A 25,239-nucleotide genomic window follows, 5' to 3' on the forward strand; every position below is an offset into this window, starting at 1 on the left:
TTTTTATTACATAACCAAATGTTGCATAATCCCAATTATACGTTTACTGCATTTGAAATGTCTCAGTCCTCATCTTACCTAATAGCTTTGGGATCTTGTTTTTCATGACGATTCTTCATAACACTCCAAAGAAGGCTCGTGATCTTTTGATTTGCAATTTGCATCCTCTGCAGGAAACAGATGAGTAATAATAGCAATAATATGTTCAAATGGCAGCCCTTGCTCTTGTGGCATGACCGTTCAAAATAAACCTTTATTAAAAAATTTAGAAGGCTATGCTGGGTTGACATAACATAAAAGGAGTTGTTGGAATCCATGCTGAGTATCTGCGGCAGTGTTGGAGGAGGAGCAGAAAACCATGGATATTTAATTTTTCACTATGCCCGAGGCTGGAGTGAATGCAGGAAGCCTGTCAGTGTTTCTCCTGAGTTTCTGCAAAAACAAGAGAGATTATAGCTACTAGCTGTGTGTTACGTTCCTACCATACAAGCCGATGAGCATGTGCAACACACCAAAACACCAAGACCAAGCCTCTGCCACCAAGTTTTCAACCTGAGTGGAATTCTTTGCTATAGGTAACTATTATGGCTTCTTCTCTCACTGTGTTTTTCATGCTAAATGACATCTTGAATTACTCAAGAAGTAAGCAACTGTGCATTTATGTATGCATTGTACATGCAAAGGACGATGAATAGTTTAAAATGAAAGATGGATCCCGTTCCGCTGCCCTCATTCAGATGCTGATTTAAACAACACTTGCTAAACACTTACTGATGGGAAAAGCGTGGGTGAATTTACTTGTGATTCCTCAAGTAGAGACCTTCAAATAGACTCATCGTTTTACAGTGTCCGTCTATAGCAGTGTTGCATAAATTACGAAATACACAGCGAAAAAAAGACGCAAAGGGCCTTTCTTATCCCTCCCTGTAGTCAGGATGTCATTTCAGAGAGGCAGCCTCTGTACTCTACTGCTCCAGTGGCAGCCAGCGGCGTGGGACGGGACGTCTCCGAGTGAGTCGGGGATTGTGGGCACTATATCCGCATTGATTTGCAGTGCGGATAGTGCCGGTAGCTGCCCCGCTAATGGTCTGTCTTTTTCTCAGTGTCTCTCTGCTCCACTCTGTTTATGTCGTGGGACGCCGCTGCCCGCCTCTGGCTCTGTGAGATAAGATGCCGGCTTTCACAGGTAGACAGATATTAAAAACCCCAGACTTCACGTCTCGGGCATAATGACAGAGAGTTGACCAGTGATGACATGTCATTACCCTGGTGTCACTCAGTCATTCGATTTGGCTTCAACTGTGGTCTGAGCAGACTGCTGAAGGAGTCTTGTTTCAGCCATGTGCTTCAGCCGTGGCAACCTGGAAGTGGTCAAAACGATTTACTATTTGCATCAATCGACGCATGTGAAGTATATGTTTGCACCGTAGATGTAAAACATCCTGATCCTGAGAATTCAACAGTGATCTCTCAACGAGGTGAGGCAGTAGAATTTAATTGCAGCTACTCTACAAGCACATTTGGCGGTAACGCTGTTACGTATCTGTTATTTCCATCGGGCCAGCTGGAGGAGCAGAGGGACAGCAGGAGGTTATGTTGGGCCTGATGTGCTGTGAGGCGTGACGGACAGCGGGGGCCAGCTCAGGTGGAAACACCGGCTTGATTTGTCATAGACCAGAGGAAGATAAAATTTAACTCATCACTCACCCCAACGCTTATGTCACTCTGCTCTCTCTCTCTCTCTCTCTCTCTCTCTCTCTCATTCTGAAAAATCATTCTTCCTCCTTCCTCCATACCCTAAAAATGTCATGTTGCCATGCATGAGCTGGTGACATCCCTCCTGCAGGACTGAGGGAGTCTAAGGAAATAATGTAATGGGTAATTCAGGTTACCTCATTACTCAATTCAGGACTGTGAGGTACAGTGATACACAGCTGTTAAGCTTTGCTTGGTAAATCACGCATCACCAATGAGCCCGTCTTTGCTTCTGCTTAGTCTGAAACGTTACCTTGATCACAGCAAAAGCCACCAACTGTTTTCTTTTTTTTTTGTATAAGAGTGTTAAGAGTGAACCAAAATATAAAATTTGACACCACAGAAATAAACACAATAAGTTAAAAGACGCAAGTAGCTTTGCAGGCTGAGGTGGCTACTTGTAACATTTAAACTCATCTTTACTACGTGGCGTCGCATGCAGGGTTAATGATGGTTCAAGTTGTGTGACTTGCCGCCATCTTGTGACCATGACAATCCCTGAAGTTACTGGAAGAAAATCCAGCAGCTGATTTCTTTTTCATTATACATGTCGTCACCTGCGGAGCACAGAGCGATACATGCAGGATATGTTTCAGTTTGATTGCTAGCTTTGTCTCAGACATAAACAAAGTGTCTGTTACTTGATAGGAAAACACGCTATAGCATATCATGTCATTTAGCTGAACTCTTCCTCTATTTTCCATAACAATACGCTCCTTTAGCCACATCTAAAGCTGCGTGGGGTTTTCCGGTATGATTGGAAGTAGCCGGCCGTGGCGCTGTGCCCAGGTGTCCACTGATACAAAACGCACAGCACCAATGTTGGCCGCCGTGCAGAAGATCAGAGGTAAGCTCGACTACAAATCAGTCTCGGATAGCAAACCATTTTTTGGACAAAACAATCGATATCTGTTCAAATGCACACTTTGAAAAGGGTGAGCACACGTACAACTCATGATAATGTTGTCCCACCACCAGTCATGTTTTATTCACCAACTGAAGAGAAAAAGGTATGCAATTGTTTTCCTCTCCACAAAAAACATTATTTATTCTCTATGCCTAGCGCTGTCTATGAAACCTTGTACAAACTTGCTGAGTTTGTGTCAAGACACAGGATCAGTTTGGGGAAGAATGTTGTGTATTATTGATGCTCTGTGGGCAAACAATCCACAATCGCAGCCTGCAGCATTGCAGTTCTCACAAAGCTTTTCCCGGCAGACGTCAGTGAAGTTTGAGAAATTGAGCAATGGTAGCACCTGATTTGTTATTCAAAGCATACTGTGAATATGCATTTAGTTTAATTGGAAAAGAAAAACAACTGTGCGGTTCAAAGATTATGCATAATCACAATAATTATTTCCCTCTGTGTATTACTTATTTGGAGGTGAGTGTTCTGTGCTGCCTAATGAATGCACCACCTAGGAGGGAATGAAAGGACATGCAAATTAACGCCAGCCATGAATCACGATCATCAACAGGAAGAGGGTGAAAAAACATTCAGCATGATTTGATGAATTAGCAAACTCACTCGAATTGAAGAAAGAAACGTATGTAACTGTCTTTCAGAAGAAATGAATATAGTGTGGACATCTACTATGACTTACTTTTCCAATTTGAGTACAAAATACACAAATACTTTGTGCAAATATTCAAGTTGTATTATTGGCTTTCCACACAACATTTAACTTCTTTCTTTCAAATGTTTTTGTGTTTCTACATCGGTGCACCGAGCTGTAATAATGGGATTGTTGTCACTGTAATATTGTCAAATTGGCACTTTGGGCATTTGATCATTTGTTTAGTTAGCACAACATTGTTCGGGTTGTATTTTGAGTGGAGCCCATTCACCAGGAGTTTACTGCTCTTTGTCTTATTATTATTATTATTAAGTGATTTCAGTGGGCCCCTTAGAGTCTACATTAAGTTTGTGAATAAGAAATTCTCATCTGGGAGGCAAGCATTCATGCCCAGCTTGGATTCAGAAGTGTAATGCTAATGTCACACCTACAGCTGTCTGATTGCCATTACTGGTGTATCGTGCCGAGTGCCCCCAACCTGCCAGAATCAAACACTTTTTCTGCTGATGATTTTAATTGGACACTGTTGAAAAGATTACCTCAAAGTAAATTTTCCTAATCAAGCCATTCTCCCCATTTTCTTTCAAAAGCTCCTTAAGTCATCTGCCACCTTTAATCCGATGTATGTGCAATTATCAGCTTCGGTCAGGTTGTGACGTTTGACGGTGAAGTGTTTAACATTGCATGCCTTTTAATTCTAATGATACAGCCTGACCTTTAAGGCGCAACAGTAAACAATCTCCGCGTAAACGGATGTCACCGTCGCAAACCCCGTTAAAGGTCTGTGTCCTCGTTCAAAAATGACACTTGCAAAAAAATTGTGGAAAGACCTGACTCCCTCTGAAATTGTAGTGTTCTCAAAATAGGCGGGGCTTACTGGTGATGTCTGGGAGATCGGCCTCATTAGAAACCGAATGTGTAAGACTGTGTGTGAGGGTTAGGGTTAGGGTTAAATATTTAACAACAGGATATTGTATCGCGACTGCACTGCTATAAAATGCTAAATGAACTCCGGGCAGCATCAGAGGAGGCTAATGTGACTGACTTTAGTAAGTAGGGAAAAGCCAAGTGACCTTGGCTAGCAGGACATGATGACTATGAGACTGTATTACGCAAACAGCATCAGCAGCGTGCACAGCGGCCTCTTTGCGTGGGCTCTGATGCTCTTTCCATTTTAAAAGAACATTAGGGCTAATGGTAATGGTATCTTAGAGGTTTCCAAGCCTCTTTCCAGTACTGCCTTGTATACCAGCAGCCAAAGAGCACAGTCCATCAAGAAAGCAAACACTAGATATATTTCACAGGCCACAAAGGGCACACGGTACAAATGCGCCAAACAATTAGCGAAATGACTATTAAACCATGTTTGAAGTTCTGACGTAATTCTTTGAATGAAAGAGTAGATTTTCTGAAAAAGAGGCGATGAGGAGTAAACATTTCCAGGGATTCAGGAAATCATTAACACAACAGCTTGACATTCAAGCATCACTTACTGGGAACAAAGGTTACGTTGGACGAAAAGAGAAATGCTGTGTAAAAAAAAAAAACAATCTACTGGATGTGTGCATAATGCATGTGGATGAGCGTGTTTTTCCATGCGACTGAGCCGAGAAAGCTCTCACCGATTATACCCTTTGTGCGTGAGCGGCGCACACTTAATCTGTGGCTGTGACTCTCACGGGAACATGAAGTTTGACACCTTTCATCAGACTCTTAACACAGATGTGAGGATGGTTTGATCCAGCCTGGGATTAGTGGTGGCCACTGTCTCCTTATGGATCGGTTACTGCACCGAGTTGACAGCAGCGAAGGGATAAACCTGCCAAATCTGCCTACTGACTGTGAAGTCAGCGCAGCTAATTAGCAGTTCTGTCCTGCGCGGCCTGATTCATTTGCTCAGCATAGCCTCATTTATTGAATCGCTGAAAGAAAAAAAAAAAGACCATTCATTTGCATATACAATTTATCTTGAAGAATGATTAAAAGCCGTTGACTTCACCATAACCAATCAAATGCGCAGAAGATGACAAACAATACTTCCCTTAACACCTTTTCCACGGATCGATTGTGCCGTTGTAAAAATAGGCTGGGTGGAAAATGTGTAAATAAACCCTTTGCTGGTTGCTCCAGTAGGGTCAATAAAAGTACAAGCCGAAATGCATTTAGAGATCCTCAATGAGAATCTCATTCTTCATTCGACCCTGGCAATTTGCGAGGATACCCCAGAACAATCAATACAAGGACCATTAGGCTTAACTAAACTTGGTTGTCTATAAAAAGCCCACAGGCTGTGTAAAGCCACAAAATGCGCACGAGGACAGCACACCTACCTGCCAGGGCTGCGTCAAAAAAAATGCTTTGTTCAAAGAAGGATGTTGTTTCATTCTGACACCTCACTTTAATGTGCACACGGTGACGCAGGTAACCCACCGACTTAATGCGACAATACCTCTAATGTTTGTTTGTGCCTGCGCTGTGTTTATCCCCCTCACTGGTTTCTATAATTTGACATTTAGCTATTGGGGTGAAACCTGACCATTCCCCCCCCACAATGATACCTTGTGTTACAGCCGTTGTTTTGGTTGTGTTTTAACGTTGTCAGTCATGTCGCTCTCTGGCAACATGAACTTGGTGAGAGGACAAAAACCTAATGGACAAACTGCAGCCACGCGCAGCATGTGCCGACACCGTAGTAGACCACGAACGAGAGCTTGCATATTGTTATTCAATCACTAGTGATTTAAGTATATCTCTAATTTTGAGTGATACGCTGACAATTCATTCTCTCAAAGTAATGAACCGCAAGGCGATTCTTCCCGCTGCTTGATTAAAATAACAACGCGCAGCACTCGATTTTTAGGACATAGCTGTTTGATTGCTACTTCAAAAAACACGAAACGTATCAAAAGGATGTGAGCGAAATTCAGCTTCCGGATGAACTACTAGGAAAGGGTATGGAGCAAAGCACGTGTAACCATACAACACGTCACATTGGAGCATCTCACTCTCAGATGTGAGCGGAAGCACGCCGAGGAACCCTGCAACACGCAATTTAGTTTCAACACTTAATTGCCTTACTTAGCCTCACTGCTTTTGTAATGGGTAATTGGTTGTCATGACAAACACTCGGTCTATTCATAGCTGTGGGGTTCTAAGCAAAAGAAAAATTATTTGAAGACAAAAAGGTTATTTATCAAAGCTTTCTGCGACTCCAAAAGCTGCAGATAATCGGTCAGCGTGATTCAAAGAGAGACTCCTCGGGCAAAATGGACCCCGGCTTTGAGTAGCTTTTGTTATGTTTAAAGTCCTGAAAAACGTGTGTCATAGAGAGAGCATTATGTCTCTGTCGCTGTTTGAATACTGAAGGGCAACGTTTCAAAGAAGTGAACAAACAATTATTTTTGTTTCATAATAAAAAAATGGAAATGTGTAATGTTTCCTCTGAGTCACAATCATGCATGACGGGAGGAATACAGAACGTCGTCTGCCAACAGCCCGCCGACATTGACTCATTGTTTATGTAACACGTGGATATGTTTCAAAGGAACCGTAAACTATATACTGTAAAATATCCCCCTTAAGTGCGTTATTAACAACAGACGTTCACAACGAGGGCGCCAAGACCTACAGGTTGTTGAGGTAGCCTTGCACAATTCTTTTTATAGTATTTAGTTTAACATCTATATCTGCAATACACCTTTTAACATGACTAAGCCTGAATGTCAGTATTTTTGGGATTAATTGCAGGCGACTTCTTACATGGAATATTATATTAATGTTTTACTGATTAGAGGGGGAAATGGAATAGAGTGCACTATTTGTAGTATTTGTAGTTAAAACACATTGATCGACAATCCTTTTGGTAACCTAGGCGACAGGCAAAACAGAGGGGGGGTGAGGGGGGGGGAAGAAAAGCAGGAAGTTGATTTTATTGTCTGGGGAATAGAGGGAGAGGGTTTTTTCATGTGCGATAACAATGCAGAGGAAAATTGGAGCATTGAGCCATATCTCACTCACTTACACTGAGGAATGGCGTTCTTAAACTTTTTCCAACTCCACCATCCCCGGTGAGCCAATCCGCTCTCACACCTCTTTTTGTTTTTTTTGGGAGGACTATGGTGTTCCTTTCATTTCAGAAATACAGGTTTTAAATGTCTTCTCGAAAGCCACTTTTCCTCCAGAACAGAAATAACGTTGTGTTCTGAATTTCGAGGGTTGAACACACAAGAAATGAAATGAATGGTTCCTTTTGTCTGATTCTCTGAAAGAGAAAATGAGTGAAAGTACACCAGCTTGTGCATGAGTCAGCTATATGACAGAAACAGAGAGAAAAGGGAACAACGGGGGAAAGATAGTCGAGCAAAGAGAATTGAAGCTGCACTTTCTTCTCGTCCAAACACTACTTGTCATCTTGTTACAATTGTCGTATCTCGCGTCATGACGTGGTTAAACGTGACGTGGCACACATTTGTTGACACAAAGCTGGATCGACAACTACATTTTCAAATTCAGAGGATACTGATTGGAGTGAGAAAGGACGCCGCTGATCCCCGGGCGGCAGCAGGGATTGATTCGTGCGGACTGATTGATCGATTTAGCTCAAACAAGCAGCCAGCTGGCATTTTCTGGCATACTTGAAGCCAACCTGCCCCGACAAACCCTAACCCTTCGAGCACCGCGGAAGCACTGCTGCTTAGGTCAGTCACAACAAACACCTGCCTGCATGCACTTTCCTGCAGTCGTGCATGACACAAAGTCTTCCATCCCATAGAGGATGTTAAATAAATCCAGAGTAAACACCCTTCACTCCAGCACACTGCCCTGGAGTGGATTTGTTTTGCATTGTTATAATTACATCGTATTATTTGAAAAATAATCCGGGACAGTTGTTAGAAATCAAGAAGAAAGTTGACTGTAGGAGGACGTTTTTCTTTGAGTTTTTGGTCAAAAGAAGAAAAAAGAATGTCAAAAGAAAGGAGTGGACTCCTTAGTCTTAAATGTCCCACCCAGATGCTGACCGGAGCTGAAGCTTTCTCAGCCTCACGTGGCACTGTGCTGCTGGGCTTGGAGCTGTGGGTTTGACACCGAGAAAAAAAAAAAAATCGCTCCCACTGTGGCCTCTGTTTGGCAGGCAGCTGCTCCTTTAAGCTCACATATATACACACACACACACACACTCATCTGCACATGCATCAATTTCTTCCGTCACGATATCCCTGCCAGTCACCATGGTAACACCATAAAAGTACAGCTGTCTGATGGCAGATTGATGATCGACAGGAGTAACTTATTCTGATTTGTGTATGTTGAGGACATTTTGAGGAGCTTTGGGACGATGGTTGGTAATTAACAATTTCGCATCCAGTTCCGTACCGTGTAATGATGCCAATTTAATTCCAATACCAACGCATATTGAGACGGATGCTTTTTTTTCCTGAACCGAAATCACTTACAGAAATGCTTTAAATATGTCAGTCGTGTATTTCCCTCTCCTCCACCTGGTGTAACAGACCCCACAAACGTGCCCCGGGTTTGTTTTGGTTGAGTGAAGTTTAGTGGTAGATGTCCCCGTTCGAGACAGGTTCATATTGATTTGGGCTTAGAAGGGGACGGGCCATTGATCGTAATGTGTGACAGACCTATTTCCTAAACTCAAAAGGAGGCCTCTCTAAAAAGGTCTCAGGTCAGACAGAAATTAACTAATGAAAAGGACCCGACAAATCAATGCATGCTGTCATGTAACGGAGGGCAAATGAAACAGCAACTCAGAGGAATGTCCCCGAAATTTAGAAGTCTGTATTAATTGAAATGAAACATCTTTGGATCTGATAGATAGATAGGAGAACATTTGATTGAAATGTTACATTCACCACTGTTTCTGGGTGATTGCTATGACGCACAAAGAGGCGATACTGATGAATCAGAACCAATCAAAAAGAGATTAAAATCTTTCTTTGGAAAGATTATATAACTGACGATATGTCATGCCATATTTAATCACAATCATTCTCTCCAAGCAGTGTCTTTGTATGACACGGAAAGACCAACATAGATTTACAGGCCTTTAGAAAGGGTGAAGTAACTTCATGGTAGCTAGAAGTAGAGCGTTGCGCTCATATTACCCTGCGTGGCAGTTCGAAGCCTGTGCGAGCTTTTAAGAAGGCCTGACATGCAGTGATGATATTTCAAAGAAACATCAATCATCAAACAGAGCTTTAAGCAAAGTTACAGGTGAAATGGCCTCCAATAATGCTTAACCTTGTCATAATTAGGGGATATATATAGCTGCTGTTTGTTAATAGCCACTGAGTGGCCATTCAACCTTATCCTTTGTAACAGTATTTGCAGAGCAATGGAGATTGTGATACTTTAATTGACATAACCTGAAATAATGGGTTAACAGTATTTGTGTGACCCACCCAACAATACTTCACCGCGTCGTTAATATACAGACAAAAAAAGAAGCATAACTAAAGAAAACACACTGAACACCGTGGAAGCCTTGTGACTTCTAGATTTTTTTGATTTACCTTTGCTGCATGCAAAGTCATGTCAATAAACTGGAAAGTAGAGAGAGTGCGATGATTTGAGTCTGGGTGAAAAAACACATACTGTGTTCACACAGATCAGAATGTTTTTTACTGCACATTAAGATACTCCTGTTGATTTTGGATGGGACCGTTGCATATTAATTGGTAGTAAAAACTAAATACTTAAAATAATCACCCGTTAAACACAAGCTAGCATGAATAATTGGCTATGTGTGATGAAGCGTTTTCACGTGCAATTATTTCTTCAAAGCACCACATGTCTTTTGAAAAAGAGAAGATAGGCAGCCAACATCTCTCCCTGCTGCCAATTCAAGACTTGAATTTGATAACGAGTATATTCGCAGTATCAAAGTAACTCGATGGGGCAGCAGAAATGTAAAATACAACTGCCATTACCCTTTTATCTTCTCCATAATAATACACATTTTGTATCGACATGGATAAAAGTGTTTATTGTGTCTTATATATTGTTATTCTCGCAGTCAGACTGTGGGTCTACGGGGGGGGGGGGGGGGCTGAGAGTGGTCAGGCTTTTGTTCCAGTTGGAGACAACACCACGGGATGTACTGATACGTGGTGTGACTACCTGGCTACCTGACACTTTGCCACAAAAAGCCACACTTCAGTCTGCCGTGTCTTATTCACAGTAGAAGTCCATGTTCTGAAAAAATAGCAAAACGGAGAAGTCTTTTAACATGAGAGAAATGTCGTCAACAACCTGTTGTCTTTCAGAAAATGAGAGTATTCACTTCAGGTATCATACTCACAGTTGTGGGAATCTTAACCTCGTCTTCTGTAAACGTCTGTGTCTCCTTTACCACTGTTGCAGGAAAGTATCCAATCACGCCCATCTGGTGCATATACCGCTCGCTGTAAACCTGCCAGTACAAATAACTAAGCAATTTAATATGCATTGAATATTCAACCAAATGGAGAAATCTGATGTGTTTGTCATGGCTGCCGCACATCGTGCCTTGTATTTGCAACTGATTCTAAGCTACACTCCTGATTAAAAAGAAAGACATGTAACAACAGTCACGTACACTCCCAGACCAGAAGACTCCGGCGCCCTCCTCTGGAATGAGTTTAGAATACACATAGACCTTCTGACCCATCTTAATGTTGATAAACCTGCAGTCAGGAGCTGTGAAGTCATCTAAGGCTGTGGCCATGGAGAGAACATCTTATAAAGGTCAGAAAAACAAAGAGGAAAGGGAAATGAGTGAAAAAAAGTATGCATTTTATTGCTTTATTGTTTTATCATGTTTCAGTTTTCAGAATACACATTGCATCATGATTCTCCTTTGACTTACGTGAGCATTCTGCATCTCCACAGATCTTGTTATCTGCTAGTTTATCCATATGGACGGCCTTCGCAGTCTGGTGCAGAAGTGCCACACAGAGCAGAAATCCCAGTGAATAATTCATGCTGACCAACGAAGAGCAGAACTATGAAAGTGTGGTGTGTGCATGCGGGTGCGGATTTGGGAGTTTAATGGAACTTCAAGCTGTAAAAATTCCAAAACAGTTCTCTCAGTCAGGAGAAAATGGGCTGAGCTCTTACACCAGATGTTCCCGGACCAATCAGAGTTGAGTTTCAGAAATGCCACACTGTGGATTTCAAGGGAGTTGGCTGACTTTTCTCAAATAGCAGTCTCTTTGCAATCACAGTTCCTGAAACTCTGTAAAAAAAGTGTTTCAATGGGTCCTTGAATAAGCTCCACATTTTTGAACATAATGAAATGTCCCATGCTCTAAGCATTCATGTTGAGCTGCGTATTTCTTAATTATCTCTCTAAATTACATTCAGTTTTCATGTGATTGAAAGGGAATGTACGTGAATGCAAAATAATTTGTTGAAAAACGACAAATAATGTTGTACTTGAAGAGCAGACTCTGCATCGGGACTCTTCTTCTATTCTAGAAATGTGCTAATCAAATTTGTTAAATAAATGTAACCAAATTGTTTCTTAGAAATATTTTCACATAGTCTACCTTATAAGTAATTGGTAGAACAGAGTGATTGTCATACTGCACACATAGTCATTTGGTATGAAAAACTATTGATCAAGATAGTCAACATAACTAAATGTTGCATTGCAACCATTGGTCCTCTCCCCTTTGTTTGTTGGAACTTTTTGTTTTTAAAGAAGAAAAAAATGATAGCTATAAATATGTATACTCCACTGTGATAGTAGACACGTTGCATCATCCTTTACAAGCAAGTTACCATACAATGTTTTCATTTTTCGTCTGATGCAAAGCTTTGCAAAACGGTGCAACTGTAAGTGTGTGCTCGCTGTTTAAACAGACTTAGCCGGGCGGGCGGAGTTTAATATTGTCTATATCAAAAAACCGCTCACTTGCACTCTCCGGTTGAGCAAATCAAGCACACCCTCTCATACGTGAGACTGTGACGTTGAAAACCGCACAGTCTGATCGCTGGTTTCGGACGGTGCTGTTATTGTTCGGTTTGAATAGTTTGCGGGCGGTCGGTGCTTTTGTTTTTGTTTTTATTTTTATTTTGGAGGGCTAGTAAGCTACCACTCTTTGGCTAATTCCACCTCAAATACCACCCCCTGCATGCCCGGACCGAGGTTCATTTTAATAACGGAGCGGTGTTTTTTATGTAGTGGTAGGCTAACAAGTTAAGGTCCCAAATAAGCCGATGGATGCGCGGGTATCGGAGTTATTTGACTCAGGAAATGGATCTCACGGCGGTGCGTCCAACGTCAAGCAAGGAAATGACTACGGCGTGGCACACAAAAAAGCTTGCGTAAAGAACAAAAAGATATCCAAGGCTCGATTCTCACGCAACTTCAAACCCAACAATAACGCCCCATATCTACCTCCGGAGGTAAGGCAGGACTCGCGCGCACAACCGTGCCGCTAACGTTAGCACAGTTTAGCTAATGTCAATGCTATTTAAGAGCCACAACAATGTGATTTTGTTATATGTAAACAATAATAACCGTGTATATCCGGTGGCGTTCCCTTCCCTCTGGTTCCCACTAACGTTCACCCCCCCCCCCTCCCTCCCGACGCGTCGACACTATTGACACGTAACGTTAACGTAGCGTTTACTTCAAAGTGAAACTAAATGCTGACATGGCAATGAAACCCACAACATGTCGCCCGCATTAGCTTTACGGAGGTCATCGTGCTTGTGTTGTTTAAAGTAAGTTAGCTTGACTCCGTAGGCTAGCATCTGGCTAGCTAGCAGAAGAGGAACAGCTGTGTTTGTAAATAACCGAGGGGGGGGGCGTGTTGCTCGGTCGAACTATATCCAGCTAATGTTATTATTATCTTCCCCCAGCCAAGGACTGTGCTAATGACTACTAGTTGGATTACTTCGGTCGCCTCATTATCATTTTAATAACCTCAACTTTGACTGAATCTATCATTTTCTAAGAAACCCTCAACCTCGTTGTTAGTAACGTTAGTTTTCCTTTTCAAGAGATGAGTGGTGTCTTCACAGCATCCGTGGTCATAAACAAAGGGGGCAAGTCTCAACATATCCCATGGCTTCCTGTGACCGGCTCCTCTCTCACTGCTGTGATCACAGTAGCAAACATTTTAGTCCCAGGTCGAGGAATATTGACCAATTAATTAATTGGAATATTAAACATACAACGCCTTTGACACACGTTTGCGTATTGTGCAAAAAACCATGATAAGTAGCCTTTATTCAGGCCTAAGCAGGCAGTCACTTTGTAAAGCTCTACGTGACCATATTCTATTCAGCGTATTGCTCCTCTTTGTGTCTTTTAGTAAATCAATAGCCTGTTGTCTCACTTCTCTGCAGTCTGACCTCTGTTGTTCCCGTTCTGTCTCTGTCTACCTCTCTTTGTGTCTCTCTTAGGCTGAAGAGGGAAACATAGAGTACAAGGTAAGCAAATACGCTTTGTTTTTAAAACAACACCGTAACAATAAGCAGATCGTGGTGAGTTTAAACCACATCAAGACTCAAGCATGGAGTTCATGAGTAAAGGTCAATCATCATTATAATAAGCTGTATAGTACGTTTCTCATTGGGTGTAGGTCAGATGCTGAGAGGGGGCCACAAGTGCGTTCTCACATGGTTTATCAGAGAAAACATACACCACATTTGCCTCCCCTGATATGTGTACTGAACTAACAGCGCCTTTTTCAAATGTATATGCCCTCAACTCCCTAGTTCTTGTTATTTACACGTGAATTATTAACGACTGATTGGCTTTACACTATTCAGCACTGATGAGCGTGTTCTTTCCCGTGTCCAGCTGAAGCTGGTGAACCCCACGCAGTACCGCTTAGAGCACCTGGCTACACAAATGAAATGGCGGCTGCAGGAGGGTCGAGGAGAAGCTGTCTATCAAATCGGCGTTGAGGATAATGGAATGCTGGCGGGGCTTTCAGAGGAGGACTTGAGGACATCACTGATGACGCTGCATAAGCTGGCAGAGAAGTATGTCAGGATATCAAGAAGACTTTTTATTTTTACCCTAGTGCGATATATGTGGCATTAAAAACACAACCAAAGCCATTGTAAAATTCACATATTCCTACTATAAATAAAAAGTAATAATTTAGTAATTACCTATATAATTGTGTTTCTTTTGTGTACAAGGGTTGGCGCCGACATCACTATTCTCCGAGAACAAGCGGTGGACTATGACTCCGATGTGCCTCGAAAGATTGCTGAAGTTCTCATTCGTAAAGTACCGGATGATCAGCAGGTCAGTACAGCTAATTTGTTTGTTTGTTGTTCATCTGTTCATATTTTCCGATTATCCCTTCTCATTTCTCCTTTGTGTCTTTCCTGCAGTTCTTGGACTTGCGAGTAGCTGTACTGGGTAATGTGGACTCGGGCAAGTCCACTCTGTTGGGGGTTTTGACGCAGGGCGAGCTGGACAATGGACGAGGGAGAACGAGACTAAACCTCTTCAGACATCTACATGAGATTCAGACTGGACGCACTTCAAGCATTAGCTTTGAGATCCTTGGCTTTAATAGTAAAGGAGAGGTGAGAAAAGGTCCAAAGCCATAGAATAGAAAACGGTATCCTTTTGATTTACTAAATCGATACAAACAGATCGGTCAAAAGGCTTTTGGTAAAATGCTGCGGAGAAAAACATTTTCTTTTTTCTTACAATGGAATACTAATGTTGTGTAACAGCATGAAATGTTAACTTAACTGATATCCAAACGGAATTATACTCTCAAAAAATAACAGGAATATATTGTCATGAGATTTTGTATGATGACACTCCAAACTTTAATGCTTTTCTTCTTTCTTTTTTTCCTAGGTTGTGAATTACAGCGAGTCTCGGACAGCAGAGGAGATTTGTGAAAGTGCCTCTAAAATGATCACATTCATTGATCTGGCCGGTCACCACAAGTACCTTAAGACCACCATCTTCGGCCTCACCAGCTACTGCCCGGATTTCGCTATGCTGGTCGTCAGCGCAAATACCGGCATTGGTAAGTGTTGATCAATTCAAACGTACCGAACGTGTCTGCTTCGTGTGCACTCTTTCCAGTCGCTATACTACACTGATAAGACGAGCTGTAAGTGGATCTGTCACAGGGTCACAGACCGGTAATGGACACTTGTGGGGCTGGTCTGACCGAGAGCCTATGTTTGTGTACACTTGCAGGCTCTGCCAGCTGTGACTTTGCAATCATGCGTTATCTGAGCTTATGTAACAGACCATTCCTACCACCGCCGCTTTAGCCACACTTCTTCCCCCCCCCGCCTCGCACTACTTGGATATCTCAAATACCATCCATTCTAATGTAGCTCTGGGCTCACTCTTCACTGCATAAAGTTTAACGTTTTTTCTCTTTTTATATCTGGTTAGTTTCAAAACAGCTGGAATCCCACAATACTAGTTGCCAAAATATTTGCTTGCGTGCAATTGAAAATGAATGAGGGATGTGTTTTAAGTTTGTAAGCTAATGTATAATTAGTAAGATGGTATCAAATTAACGTAGCGTCCTCAACCGCCTGGCCATGCTGACGGAGTCCCATCTCTCATATGACTGGGGCGGGTTCGGGCTTCGTCGGGCACAGCAAGTTGGCTTAGCAACGAGCATGTTGTTAACACCATGCAAATGGCAAGGCGGCATGTAGAAGACACCTGAGCCTTCGATGCAGCACTTAATACGTATAACTTTAGCTCTTAGCGTGCTGGAGTTATAAGGTGAAGGTATATTCAGTGTTGCCACAGTTACTTTGAAAAAGTAATCGGATTACTGACTAGTGATTACTCCTTTTAAAAAGTAACGTAGTTACTTTACAGACTACAAGTTACTTTATTAGATACATTCAGCAGCTGCCGACAACACCCTCCTCCTCAACATAAAAATGACAACTGGTTATGCAAACACTCACTTTATCTAGTCTAGTCGGGGGGGGTGGGGGGCGGGCTCTCGGTACGGCGGACGGGTCGTGGACGGCGCAGCTGTCACCCGACGGGCCGTACGCACTCCGCCGGCGGGGCGGATGGATGTCCGCTGGTACGCGTGTGCACATTCACGGACATATTGTGGTTGTATTTCCAACTCGAAAATGCGCATCTCTCTCTCTCTCCTCCATATTTGTTTGTGTCGCTGCGTGGTAGGTCTGTGTATAAACACGTGATGGGACCCTCATGCTGAAAACGTGACTTAATTGTCGCATCTACGTGGCTTCACTCCCAGAGACGCAAAAAATAAAATATATATTTGACTATTAATGACAAAATAGTAACGCACAGTGATTTGGACAAGTAACTTTAATCTGATTCCTGGTTTGGACATACTAACGCGTTAGATTACCCGTTACTGAAAACGGTGGTCAGATTAGTAACGCATTCCTGGCATCACTGACTATATTCAGCTGTTGTGATTGTTCGGCTGGCATTTTACATGGTGTTTTTTATGACTTTTTAACATGATTTCACTAAATTTGCTAAAGGTTATCAGCAAAAGAAGTAATACTCACTCAAAACGTCTGGTGTCAAGTGTATTCTTCATTCAAAACAAAGTTAACCAACAAGTGGTTCTATGACTTTTTTTGTATTTAAATAATGAAAGGGATGAATGATTTGATGTGTTTGTGCAGGTGTCTTGATTTTTTAAAAAAGGGCATACTGGGAGAAATAGGTGATGACCACCAATGAGACAGAACGGGGACACACTGTCTGCAACCCGAGAGCAACCTCTTTAACCATGAAACGGATCGGTGTAACGCACAGGGCTCATCTAAAGTTTTATCTGCTGCAAGCCAGAAAGCCAAAGGCTCTTGTATCATTCTGTGATGCATCTCTAAATATCCTGGCACCTCCATGAGGGATGATGGGCTTTCGTTTTTTGCTATGCGCCTCAACTTTCGATGGACTGAAAATAGCACAGAGCTGGCAAAACAACTTGCTGCTCAGCCAAAGGGGTGACTCTGGTCTTTGAAGTTGACTTTTACTGATCTATTTCCACTGTGGCGTAACAGCCATCGTGGTAAACCCCCCCCCGGTCTCATCAGTTTGCAAACAAGCTCTCTTGACCCCGACAGTAATAACCTGCAGATTAGCAGCATCATCACAACTGTCCTTTCCCACGAGTGTGTGGAATTCCTCGGGTGTCAAAAGAGGTGTTTTCAGAGGAGGATGGATCTATGACTGTTGATCCAATGCAAATGTATCAGTACAAAAATGTGATGCACGACACCCGCAATGAACAAAAGCGGATGAAACGTCACTGAGCCGTCCCACTCGACCTGCTTCCGCCTTCCTATTTCCCAGCTGGAACGACACGGGAGCATCTCGGACTCGCCATGGCCCTGAAGGTGCCCATTTTCATCGTCATCAGCAAGGTGGACCTCTGCACGCGCGCCACAGTGGAGCGCACTGTGCGGCAGCTGGAGCGTGTCCTGAAGCAGCCGGGCTGTAACAAGGTGCCAATGGTTGTTAGCAGCACGGACGATGCCGTCACAGCAGCACAGCAGTTTGCACAGTCACCAAGGTATGAAACAACCGCACACATATTTCCATCTGTACGTGAATTGGTTACCATTTTACACAGATGTGTGTGTGTGTAATAATTAAAAGTACAAGATCGAGACTAGCCAATGTTGTGTGTGTGCGATTGTCCTGACATGCTTGTGTTCTCTGTGGCAGCATCACGCCAATCTTCACCTTGTCCAGTGTGTCCGGCGAGAGTCTTGACTTGCTCAAGGTCTTCTTCAACATCATCCCTCCCCTCAGCAACAGCAAAGAGCAGGAGGAGCTGATGCAACAGCTAACTGAGTTTCAGGTGCGTCTGCCGCCACGCACACATTGTTTCAGAGGCACTGCCAATACACACGCACACACATAAAACACGCACAGGACTTATGATACGATTGACGTGAGTGTGCGACAATACAGGTGGACGAGATCTACACGGTGCCAGAGGTGGGGACTGTGGTGGGAGGCACTCTGTACAGGTCAGTGTGTGAATCGCGTACTTCGTCTTCGTCCTATCGCCTGGTTTTGTTGTTTGGCATGGACTCCGTCTGACCCCGCGTCTTCTTTGAATGTGCAGTGGTATTTGCCGTGAAGGGGATCATCTTGTCGTGGGGCCAACAGACTCAGGCCAATTCAATATTTTGACCATCGGGAGCATCCAAAGGAACCGCTCGGGGTGCAGGGTACTCCGGGCCGGCCAGGCCGCCACCTTGGCCCTGGGAAGCTTTGATCGCTCCCTACTACGCAAGGTCAGACACGTTGTTCCTTTGTTTCGTTCTCATAATGTCTTTAGTAGCACTGGGGGTTCATTGTATTTTCCGCTCATAGGGCATGGTGATGGTGAGTCCAGAGATGGATCCCACCATCTGCTGGATGTTTGAGGCTGAGATTGTGCTGCTCTTCCATGCTAAGACCTTCCACAAGGGCTTCCAGGTTACTGTGCACATTGGCAATGTGAGACAGACCGCCACAGTGGAAGCTGTATACGGCAAGGTTGGTCCACCCTACATTTACAACTGTTCCCATCTGAAGGATGTCCTTCTACCTCCAAAACCTGGACTCATCATATCTATCAATATGTTACACACAGCTAATTAAGTTCTTTCTTTCTTTTCTTACAATACATGGCCGAACCACAGGAGGAGCTGAGGACGGGGGAGAAAGCAGTGGTTCTCTTCAAGTTCATCAAGCACCCAGAATACCTGAAGGTGGGCGCTAAGGTGCTCTTCAGAGAGGGCGTTACCAAAGGTATCGGCCACGTCACCAAGTTGCAGCCCAAAGCCCACTACCGGCTATCCCAAAGCGAGGATGACGAGGCCTGAAGTGTCTTGGAGAAGGCCCAAAACGCCGTGCCGTCCCCAAATACCTGGTGCTTTATAAACATATACCGCTTGCTCCGAAGGTCCTGCTCCCTGCACAGTGAATTCTTGTCACAGAAGAACGTTGTTTCATGCACCGTTTTCTCCAGCCTTTGTTGTCAGCATCCTCCTCCTCGTTTTACCCTCCAGCCACCTCTGTAACACATTCCCCCAGCAACACGAAGAAGTGATAGATCGAGTGTCAACAACACACACACAAACACAAAACTAAGAAGTAGCTCGATCGCCGCTACGTTGAAGTGCCGCTTCCCGTTCACACCTAAACGCACTCCTAACGCGCGCGCGCACTCGCACTGAAACACAACAACATGCCAGTGTCGACGTACCCTCGGCAGACAATCGTTTACAAACAGGTGCGCGCGCGCGGTCCTCGGACATCACGTTGTGCCGCCATCGTCTTTGGTTGCCGCAGCCCGCCGACCAGCCCAGTGCCTGACGGCTAAGTGTAAGCCTCGCTGTGTTTCAAAGCGCTACCCTGGTCCAAGTAACCACAAGTGATGTGAGGTAATGGTGAATCTCCTCGTTTCAGGTCATTTTAAAGCTCACCGGCGCAGTCAGTGAACGAGGAGGGTACTGGAACTAGACCCAGTTTGTCCGTCGGCCTGTCAGGATGACTCAAATTGCGGAAACGGGCTAAGTGGTTTCGTTGTGTCACAAATGCCAGTCAGAATAATGTTTTCTTTAATTGTTTTTTTTTTAAATAACAAATAATGCCTCCCAATAATGCAGTGAGATGGTAATGCTCTTGCCGCCAGTGTCTTCAAGTGCTTTAGTTACTCAGGTCAGTTTAGAAAGCGTGACAGACTAATACGTATGGGGGGGGGGGGGCGGAGGGGACTGTGTTTCTCCCAAAGAGATGTTTAAACCCGGCTCATATAGCATGGGAAGCTGCTTACTGATGCAGCTTTCTCTTATGTTTGTCGCCTCTTTGTTCCAGTTACTGATGTCAGTAAGTTTGAGGAGGTTTTACTCAGTGCCTAAACTACTGTTTGAGTACCATTACACCCCAGAGTTGTACGACTTACTACACAAACAGTGCTGGGTGCTTTTCCTCAAAAACAGCTTTTGATATTTAGAGGACAAGTTTGAAATGAATGTTAATTGCTACTTCTGTGTTCTTGTCTTATTATAGCCTGTGGTTCCACTAACAGCAGTGAGGACAGTGTGGGGCATGTTTTGTTGCACCAGTGTTGTTGTTACGCACATTTTGTGTGCACTCAAGAGGGAAAAAAAGAGAACACATGTACCAACCAAAATGTATATAGCCTTTATAAAAATCAGGTTTGTTCCTTTGCATCTGAGAAGTATTTTATAGATCTTTTGTAGTTCCAGATTTTACAATGTAATCAAAACGCTTTCATGTTCTTAATGACACAAACACGCTTTCACATTTTTGAAATCCCATTTAATACAGTTTCTGTTAGTGTATTTTTTGTATCTTTTATGGGTGAACTGCAATCTTTATGTACAGATCTAATTTGTGTATCATGTTGTACATGAATTAAAGTTTTATTGTCTCGTTCGCAAGTATTTAATTTTTCTTTAAAGTAAAGGATTGCAAAAGTTTTTCAGCCATGTCTTCATACACACAGCCTTTCCTCTACTGGCTTGGATGTCACAAAGCCATGACTCAATACACAAAGCGAGTTGGCTGTTATCTTTTTATTGTTTAATATCGGCTCCCCAGCTGATCAGGAATGCAAACACATGTAAAGAAATAACAAAGGTAATGGAAGCCCTCGCCCCGCAGCGCATATTCATATACTTACACATAGCTGAGCTGCTTCTACGCACTTCCAGAGCACCGTGGTGCCGAAGGATGAACCAAACCACCTCTTAATGTACAACTGGTCTCATCCTGTGAGCAATCACATGTCCCATGAAAAAAAAATCAAATAAGTTTCCTCTCATCTTGCAGGAGACAAACGTCTGTGATTTGAGCTCACTGGAAAACGTGATATCGACTCTGGAGTGAGGATTCCAGCTACAAACAACTTGTTAGTGGCATCTGCTGGCACATCGCGGTACAACAACATTATTTATACAACTACGTGGTGTAAAAAGTTTCATTAACATATTCTGCAAAACCATTTATTCAAAGTACTATCATTCTCTTTTTAATAAAAAGGGTTATGCGACAAATTGCATAAATATACACTATTTAAAGCAAGTCCTGTTACAAGTGTTTCCATTCTTTCACAAACGCATGAACTTTGTGATATACTGAATATGCATGTACGGTAGCTTGTACTTTATTCTACTTTCAAATGCAGCTCGAGAGCACACCTTCAGCTCCTCTTAAAGAAAGAATCCAGAGGGCCCGAGCTTCCCCCTTGGGATCGATGCCTTTTCGGTTGAGGTCCCGACTGGCTTCCGGTTTTTGTCTTCCCCCGTGAGGACTGGGCTCTGAGAGGAGTAAGTGAAACAGTGGACGCAGAGGAGGAGGAGGAGGAGGAGGAGGAGACGGGCGCCGAAGCTGTGGACGAGGAGAGGGAGTTCTGGAGATCCAGGGCGAAGTGATAGTCGTTGTGTTCAGGCATTTCCCAGACCAACACTTCCTTGCCGCAGTGTTCACAGCTCAACAGGTCTTCTCTGGCTACAGCAGCAGGATGGCCGTTTATCTCCGCGTCGATGCCAGCTTCATCCTTTAACTCCTCACACGGCGACGGTTTGCCCCGGCGGCCCGACGCAGCAGCGACGGCGTCTTCGAAGTCTTCTTCGTCGGGTCTGGGCTTACAGCCCCTCTCGGACTCTTTGAACGTCGAGGCCGGGACCTCGGCGCTTCTTTCAACTCTCTTCTTGTGGAAGAAAGAGGAAATGCCAGCTTGGCTGCAGGCTGGACCACTTTTAGAGAGGGACGAAACGGGGCAATTAGTATTTGCCTCCAACTGACTATCAGGAAGAGAGGTTTTCTGAGAGGAGGAAGACGGTGTGGAGCCGAAATCCAAGTCCTCCTCGTCCACGTCTTTTGTCGCCTCGTGTCTTTGTTTCTCGGCGGCCTTCTGAAAGAAGGACCGGATGGTGCCGGGCTGTTTGCAGGCCGGGTCATTTTTGGGTTCAGAGGGTGGCCGGTGGCCGAAGGGCTGAGTGGGGGAGAAAAGACTCTGGCTCGAAGCGGCTTCACCGGAAAGAAAGCCGGCGATGCCGCCCGCTGATGGAGCGTCGCTGAATTTGCTCGCCGAAAGGTGCAGCAGGGTGAGGGGCGGAGTCCTGGGGCACACACGAAGCGACACAAGAGTACCATCAGTCACACGCCCCCTCCCCCACCACCACCTGGCTTGTATAATATTTTTTTATATTTGTATTTATATTTTTTTTTATAGTTGTTACGTCTGTGATTACCATGCTGCCTGGTGGTTTCCCGCCGTGTTGAGACTCTTGATGATGGCGAAGCTGTCATCGGACAGTTTGGTCGCTTCGTAGCGCACTAAAGCGCAGCAGCGAGAGAAGCTGCTCGTCTTCTTGTCCCCGAGCTGACGGACACCAACAGTCAGCAACTTAGCCACCCGGCCATTCTGTGTAAGACGAAGGGAAGTAACACGAATAAAAGTGTTACATTTACACCATAAAACAGCAGTGTGAAATCCAGAAAGAGGTAGTGGTGTCGTAATAATGGAACGTAGTAAACAAGTTAATCACTCGCCACTTCTCTGTCCTTGGTAAGCCTCTCGTCCAGCTCCAGGGCCAGTTGATGGAGCCAATACTGGACCTATGCAGAAGTTAGAGAAGTGACCCGGCAAATCATTCACCAAAAAAGGGAACGTTCTAAAAGATTGTTCATGCGGCACATCTAGATGGATCAATGTACTTCCAAAGTTTCATCACGTCCCATCAACAGTTTCACATTTACTTGTTTTAACACAGGGAAACCCGGGACTGGTAGTCAGTACCTGCTCTTTTGTAGCCAGCGATGTCTTCCCGGGGAAGTTTTTACTGCAGCCGATGGACTTGGGAAGTTGTCTGGGTTTCACTGCTTCAAAATCAATCCCCCGACACAAGTCGTACAGCCACTGGCTGAAAGCAGAGAGGAATCTGATTGTTATCAACACACAAAACAAACATTCGACTTTTATAAAATGGAAATTATTGGCTCGTCTTACCCCGTCTTTTCTCCAAAGTGTTGGACCAGTTGAGCCTGAGAGAAGCGGGTCAGATCTCCCATATTCGCTATTCCCAGAGTTTCTGTAATGGAGGCACCCAGCTTACCGCCCAGGTTCCGGCTGCACAGGTGAAATACAGGTTGATCAGTACTCTTAATTAAACTTTTGTTTTACACTTTCTTTCTTTATGGCAATAGTACATTGAACTCACATCTTGCTGACAGGTAAAGAGTTGAAAAGTTCCATCACCGAGTCCAAGGGCAGGACGGTTTGTCGATCCGGTTTGTTCAGACCGCAAGCTAATTTGGACAAAACCTGAAAGAGGTGGGCGGTAAACTATGACTGTGGCAAAGATAACTACTGTTGTTATAATAATTACAGCGTCACACCAGTACTATGTGGGGATCAAAACACTGTACCTTATTGTGTGATATCCCTGCTGAACAGCGGTACCCTGTGTCTTTCTCCACGGCTGCCCTCATTTCCTCGATGATGAGTGCCCCCACGGTCAGATTCAGTTCCGCGGTGCTCTGCTCCCCTGGCAGAGGGTAAGGCAAGGACGCTAGCCACTGCTGAAGACCTCTGGACCTCAGCTCCTCTGAGGACAAACACAATGTCGTTAAGGCGATTCCACCCTAAACAGCTTCCCGCGTCCAGGGGAAACCCTTCCAGTGCAAAGAGTGGAGAAATCCTTACTTTGATCACGACCCACCTTTGTCCGGGGCAGCGTCCTCTGCAGATGCCTCATGTTCAGGTAAAGTTTGCGGGTACCCCTGGATGTACGTCGCCCTCAGCTGGTGAGGCTCAACAGGTTTGTCATTCACGTTTTTCAGCCGCTGCTGGACCGCAGCAGTGAGATCCACGTAGGCCTCATCGATGCTGGCTCGCTCGATCATGCCGAAGCGAGACATCACCTCGATCACCTCCACACTCGCGTCCCTGTAGCTGCACGGGGGTGAGTAGGTTTTATACCGTTCAGGTCACAGGATCGGTGATGTGGATCTGCAGTAGGCCGTCCGCACTTACTGCGTCAGGTCTGCCTTGCCGTGAGACTCGCGCACTCGTGCCACTTGGAGATCTGGGCAAAGTTTCTTTGCGTCGTCCACCCACATGTTCCTGGTGACACCATGGGCCCTGGCCTCGTAGCTCACAGCTATGATACTGACAAGGGCGGACGTTAAGTTGACAAACGGATGCTAAAAAGCTGTCAGATTATGTCCATAGTAAAGTCACGGGGGGAGGGGGTGGATAATCTGTGGGAGATGAACAGCAATCTAAATGGTCCATGAAAAGAGACCCTCTCAGAGACCCGTCGAGGGTAATGATTTACTCTCAGTTCCCTATATCGGTCCTATGACAACAACAGAGAAATCTTTGATAACTGAGGTTTTCATGAGGTGCCTCAGAATGCCCATGTTCATAACGGTAGGACCATTTAAGAGAGACAGGGCTGATGTTTGCATCAGTGTGATACCAAGACAACACCGTTTTACTTTCTGATGTCCTCCGGAGGGCACAACAAATCTTGATCTTAAGACAGTCTCCCACAAAGCAATTTCATTTTCGTTGCTCATGAAGATAAACGTCCGTACCCGCCTCCTTTCCACGTCTTGTACTGTGCCACCACACAGGGAGTGTTCCTCAGAGCTGGATCGAGTCTCTGCTCCACCTGGACGTAGAAACAGTCCATGTCTACTAACGCCACCACTCGCTCCTTTCCGTACTCCATCACTGAGGAGGTGGAGTCGGTCAGCGAAAGCTCACCAGCTCACTAAAGTCAACCCGGGAACAGAGATATCCTTCTGTTCGACAACGTTAGTATTTCGCGCCGTCGCCAGAAGTTACATAACTACGTCATCAAAAGTCGACAATGACAACTCAACCGCCTTGAACCAATGAGAGCTCGCGACTTA

The 25,239-nt window shown here is 44.3% G+C and overlaps 3 protein-coding genes across 5 annotated transcripts; 1 reads left to right on the forward strand and 2 right to left on the reverse strand.

Moving 5' to 3' along the window:
* Positions 1-10,395: 10,395 nt before the first annotated feature.
* Positions 10,396-12,061, reverse strand: LOC119214025 (otoraplin-like). Of its 2 annotated transcripts, none has more exons than XM_037465400.2 (4): positions 11,197-12,061; positions 10,927-11,045; positions 10,651-10,761; positions 10,396-10,544 (listed from the first exon to the last, which is right to left on the reverse strand). In XM_037465400.2, exons 1-4 carry the CDS (start codon positions 11,309-11,311, stop codon positions 10,521-10,523), a joined length of 369 nt encoding a protein of 122 aa, XP_037321297.1. In that variant the 5' UTR covers positions 11,312-12,061; the 3' UTR covers positions 10,396-10,520. The 2 variants fall into 2 exon arrangements, with proteins under 2 accessions (XP_037321297.1, XP_037321296.1); XM_037465399.2 differs by having other exon boundaries at positions 10,927-11,066.
* Positions 12,062-12,325: 264 nt separating this feature from the next.
* On the forward strand, positions 12,326-20,748 carry gtpbp2a (GTP binding protein 2a). Of its 2 annotated transcripts, none has more exons than XM_037465393.2 (12): positions 12,326-12,740; positions 13,746-13,772; positions 14,146-14,330; positions 14,493-14,601; positions 14,691-14,888; positions 15,172-15,346; positions 17,644-17,863; positions 18,019-18,154; positions 18,268-18,326; positions 18,425-18,596; positions 18,676-18,840; positions 18,987-20,748. In XM_037465393.2, exons 1-12 carry the CDS (start codon positions 12,552-12,554, stop codon positions 19,167-19,169), a joined length of 1,818 nt encoding a protein of 605 aa, XP_037321290.1. In that variant the 5' UTR covers positions 12,326-12,551; the 3' UTR covers positions 19,170-20,748. The 2 variants fall into 2 exon arrangements, with proteins under 2 accessions (XP_037321290.1, XP_037321291.1); XM_037465394.2 differs by lacking the exon at positions 12,326-12,740 and adding an exon at positions 12,971-13,061.
* Positions 20,740-25,238, reverse strand: polh (polymerase (DNA directed), eta). The gene is made up of 10 exons (XM_037465392.2): positions 24,919-25,238; positions 24,353-24,487; positions 24,039-24,271; positions 23,746-23,924; positions 23,538-23,641; positions 23,327-23,446; positions 23,117-23,240; positions 22,870-22,935; positions 22,569-22,741; positions 20,740-22,436 (listed from the first exon to the last, which is right to left on the reverse strand). Exons 1-10 carry the CDS (start codon positions 25,053-25,055, stop codon positions 21,515-21,517), a joined length of 2,193 nt encoding a protein of 730 aa, XP_037321289.2. The 5' UTR covers positions 25,056-25,238; the 3' UTR covers positions 20,740-21,514.
* Position 25,239: the final 1 nt, after the last annotated feature.

This window comes from Pungitius pungitius, chromosome 13 (genome assembly GCF_949316345.1).
Source record: "Pungitius pungitius chromosome 13, fPunPun2.1, whole genome shotgun sequence".
NCBI lineage: Eukaryota > Metazoa > Chordata > Actinopteri > Perciformes > Gasterosteidae > Pungitius > Pungitius pungitius.

Excerpts from the sequence above, each read along its gene's own strand:
- polh (XM_037465392.2), bottom strand. The coding sequence starts at position 25,055 with ATGGAGTACGGAAAGGAGCGAGTGGTGGCGTTAGTAGACATGGACTGT. Across the intron at positions 23,925-24,038 it reads GGACGCTGCCCCGGACAAAG|AGGAGCTGAGGTCCAGAGGT; the intron begins GTGGGTCGTGAT and ends GTTTGTCCTCAG. Across the intron at positions 22,437-22,568 it reads GGAAACCACCAGGCAGCATG|GACTCCGCCCCTCACCCTGC; the intron begins GTAATCACAGAC and ends TGTGTGCCCCAG.
- LOC119214025 (XM_037465399.2), bottom strand. The coding sequence starts at position 11,311 with ATGAATTATTCACTGGGATTTCTGCTCTGTGTGGCACTTCTGCACCAG. Across the intron at positions 10,762-10,926 it reads GAGTCTTCTGGTCTGGGAGT|GTTTACAGCGAGCGGTATAT; the intron begins GTACGTGACTGT and ends TTGTACTGGCAG. Across the intron at positions 10,545-10,650 it reads AGGTTAAGATTCCCACAACT|AACATGGACTTCTACTGTGA; the intron begins GTGAGTATGATA and ends CTATTTTTTCAG.
- gtpbp2a (XM_037465393.2), top strand. The coding sequence starts at position 12,552 with ATGGATGCGCGGGTATCGGAGTTATTTGACTCAGGAAATGGATCTCAC. Across the intron at positions 15,347-17,643 it reads CAGCGCAAATACCGGCATTG|CTGGAACGACACGGGAGCAT; the intron begins GTAAGTGTTGAT and ends CCTATTTCCCAG. Across the intron at positions 18,327-18,424 it reads GTGGGAGGCACTCTGTACAG|TGGTATTTGCCGTGAAGGGG; the intron begins GTCAGTGTGTGA and ends TTGAATGTGCAG.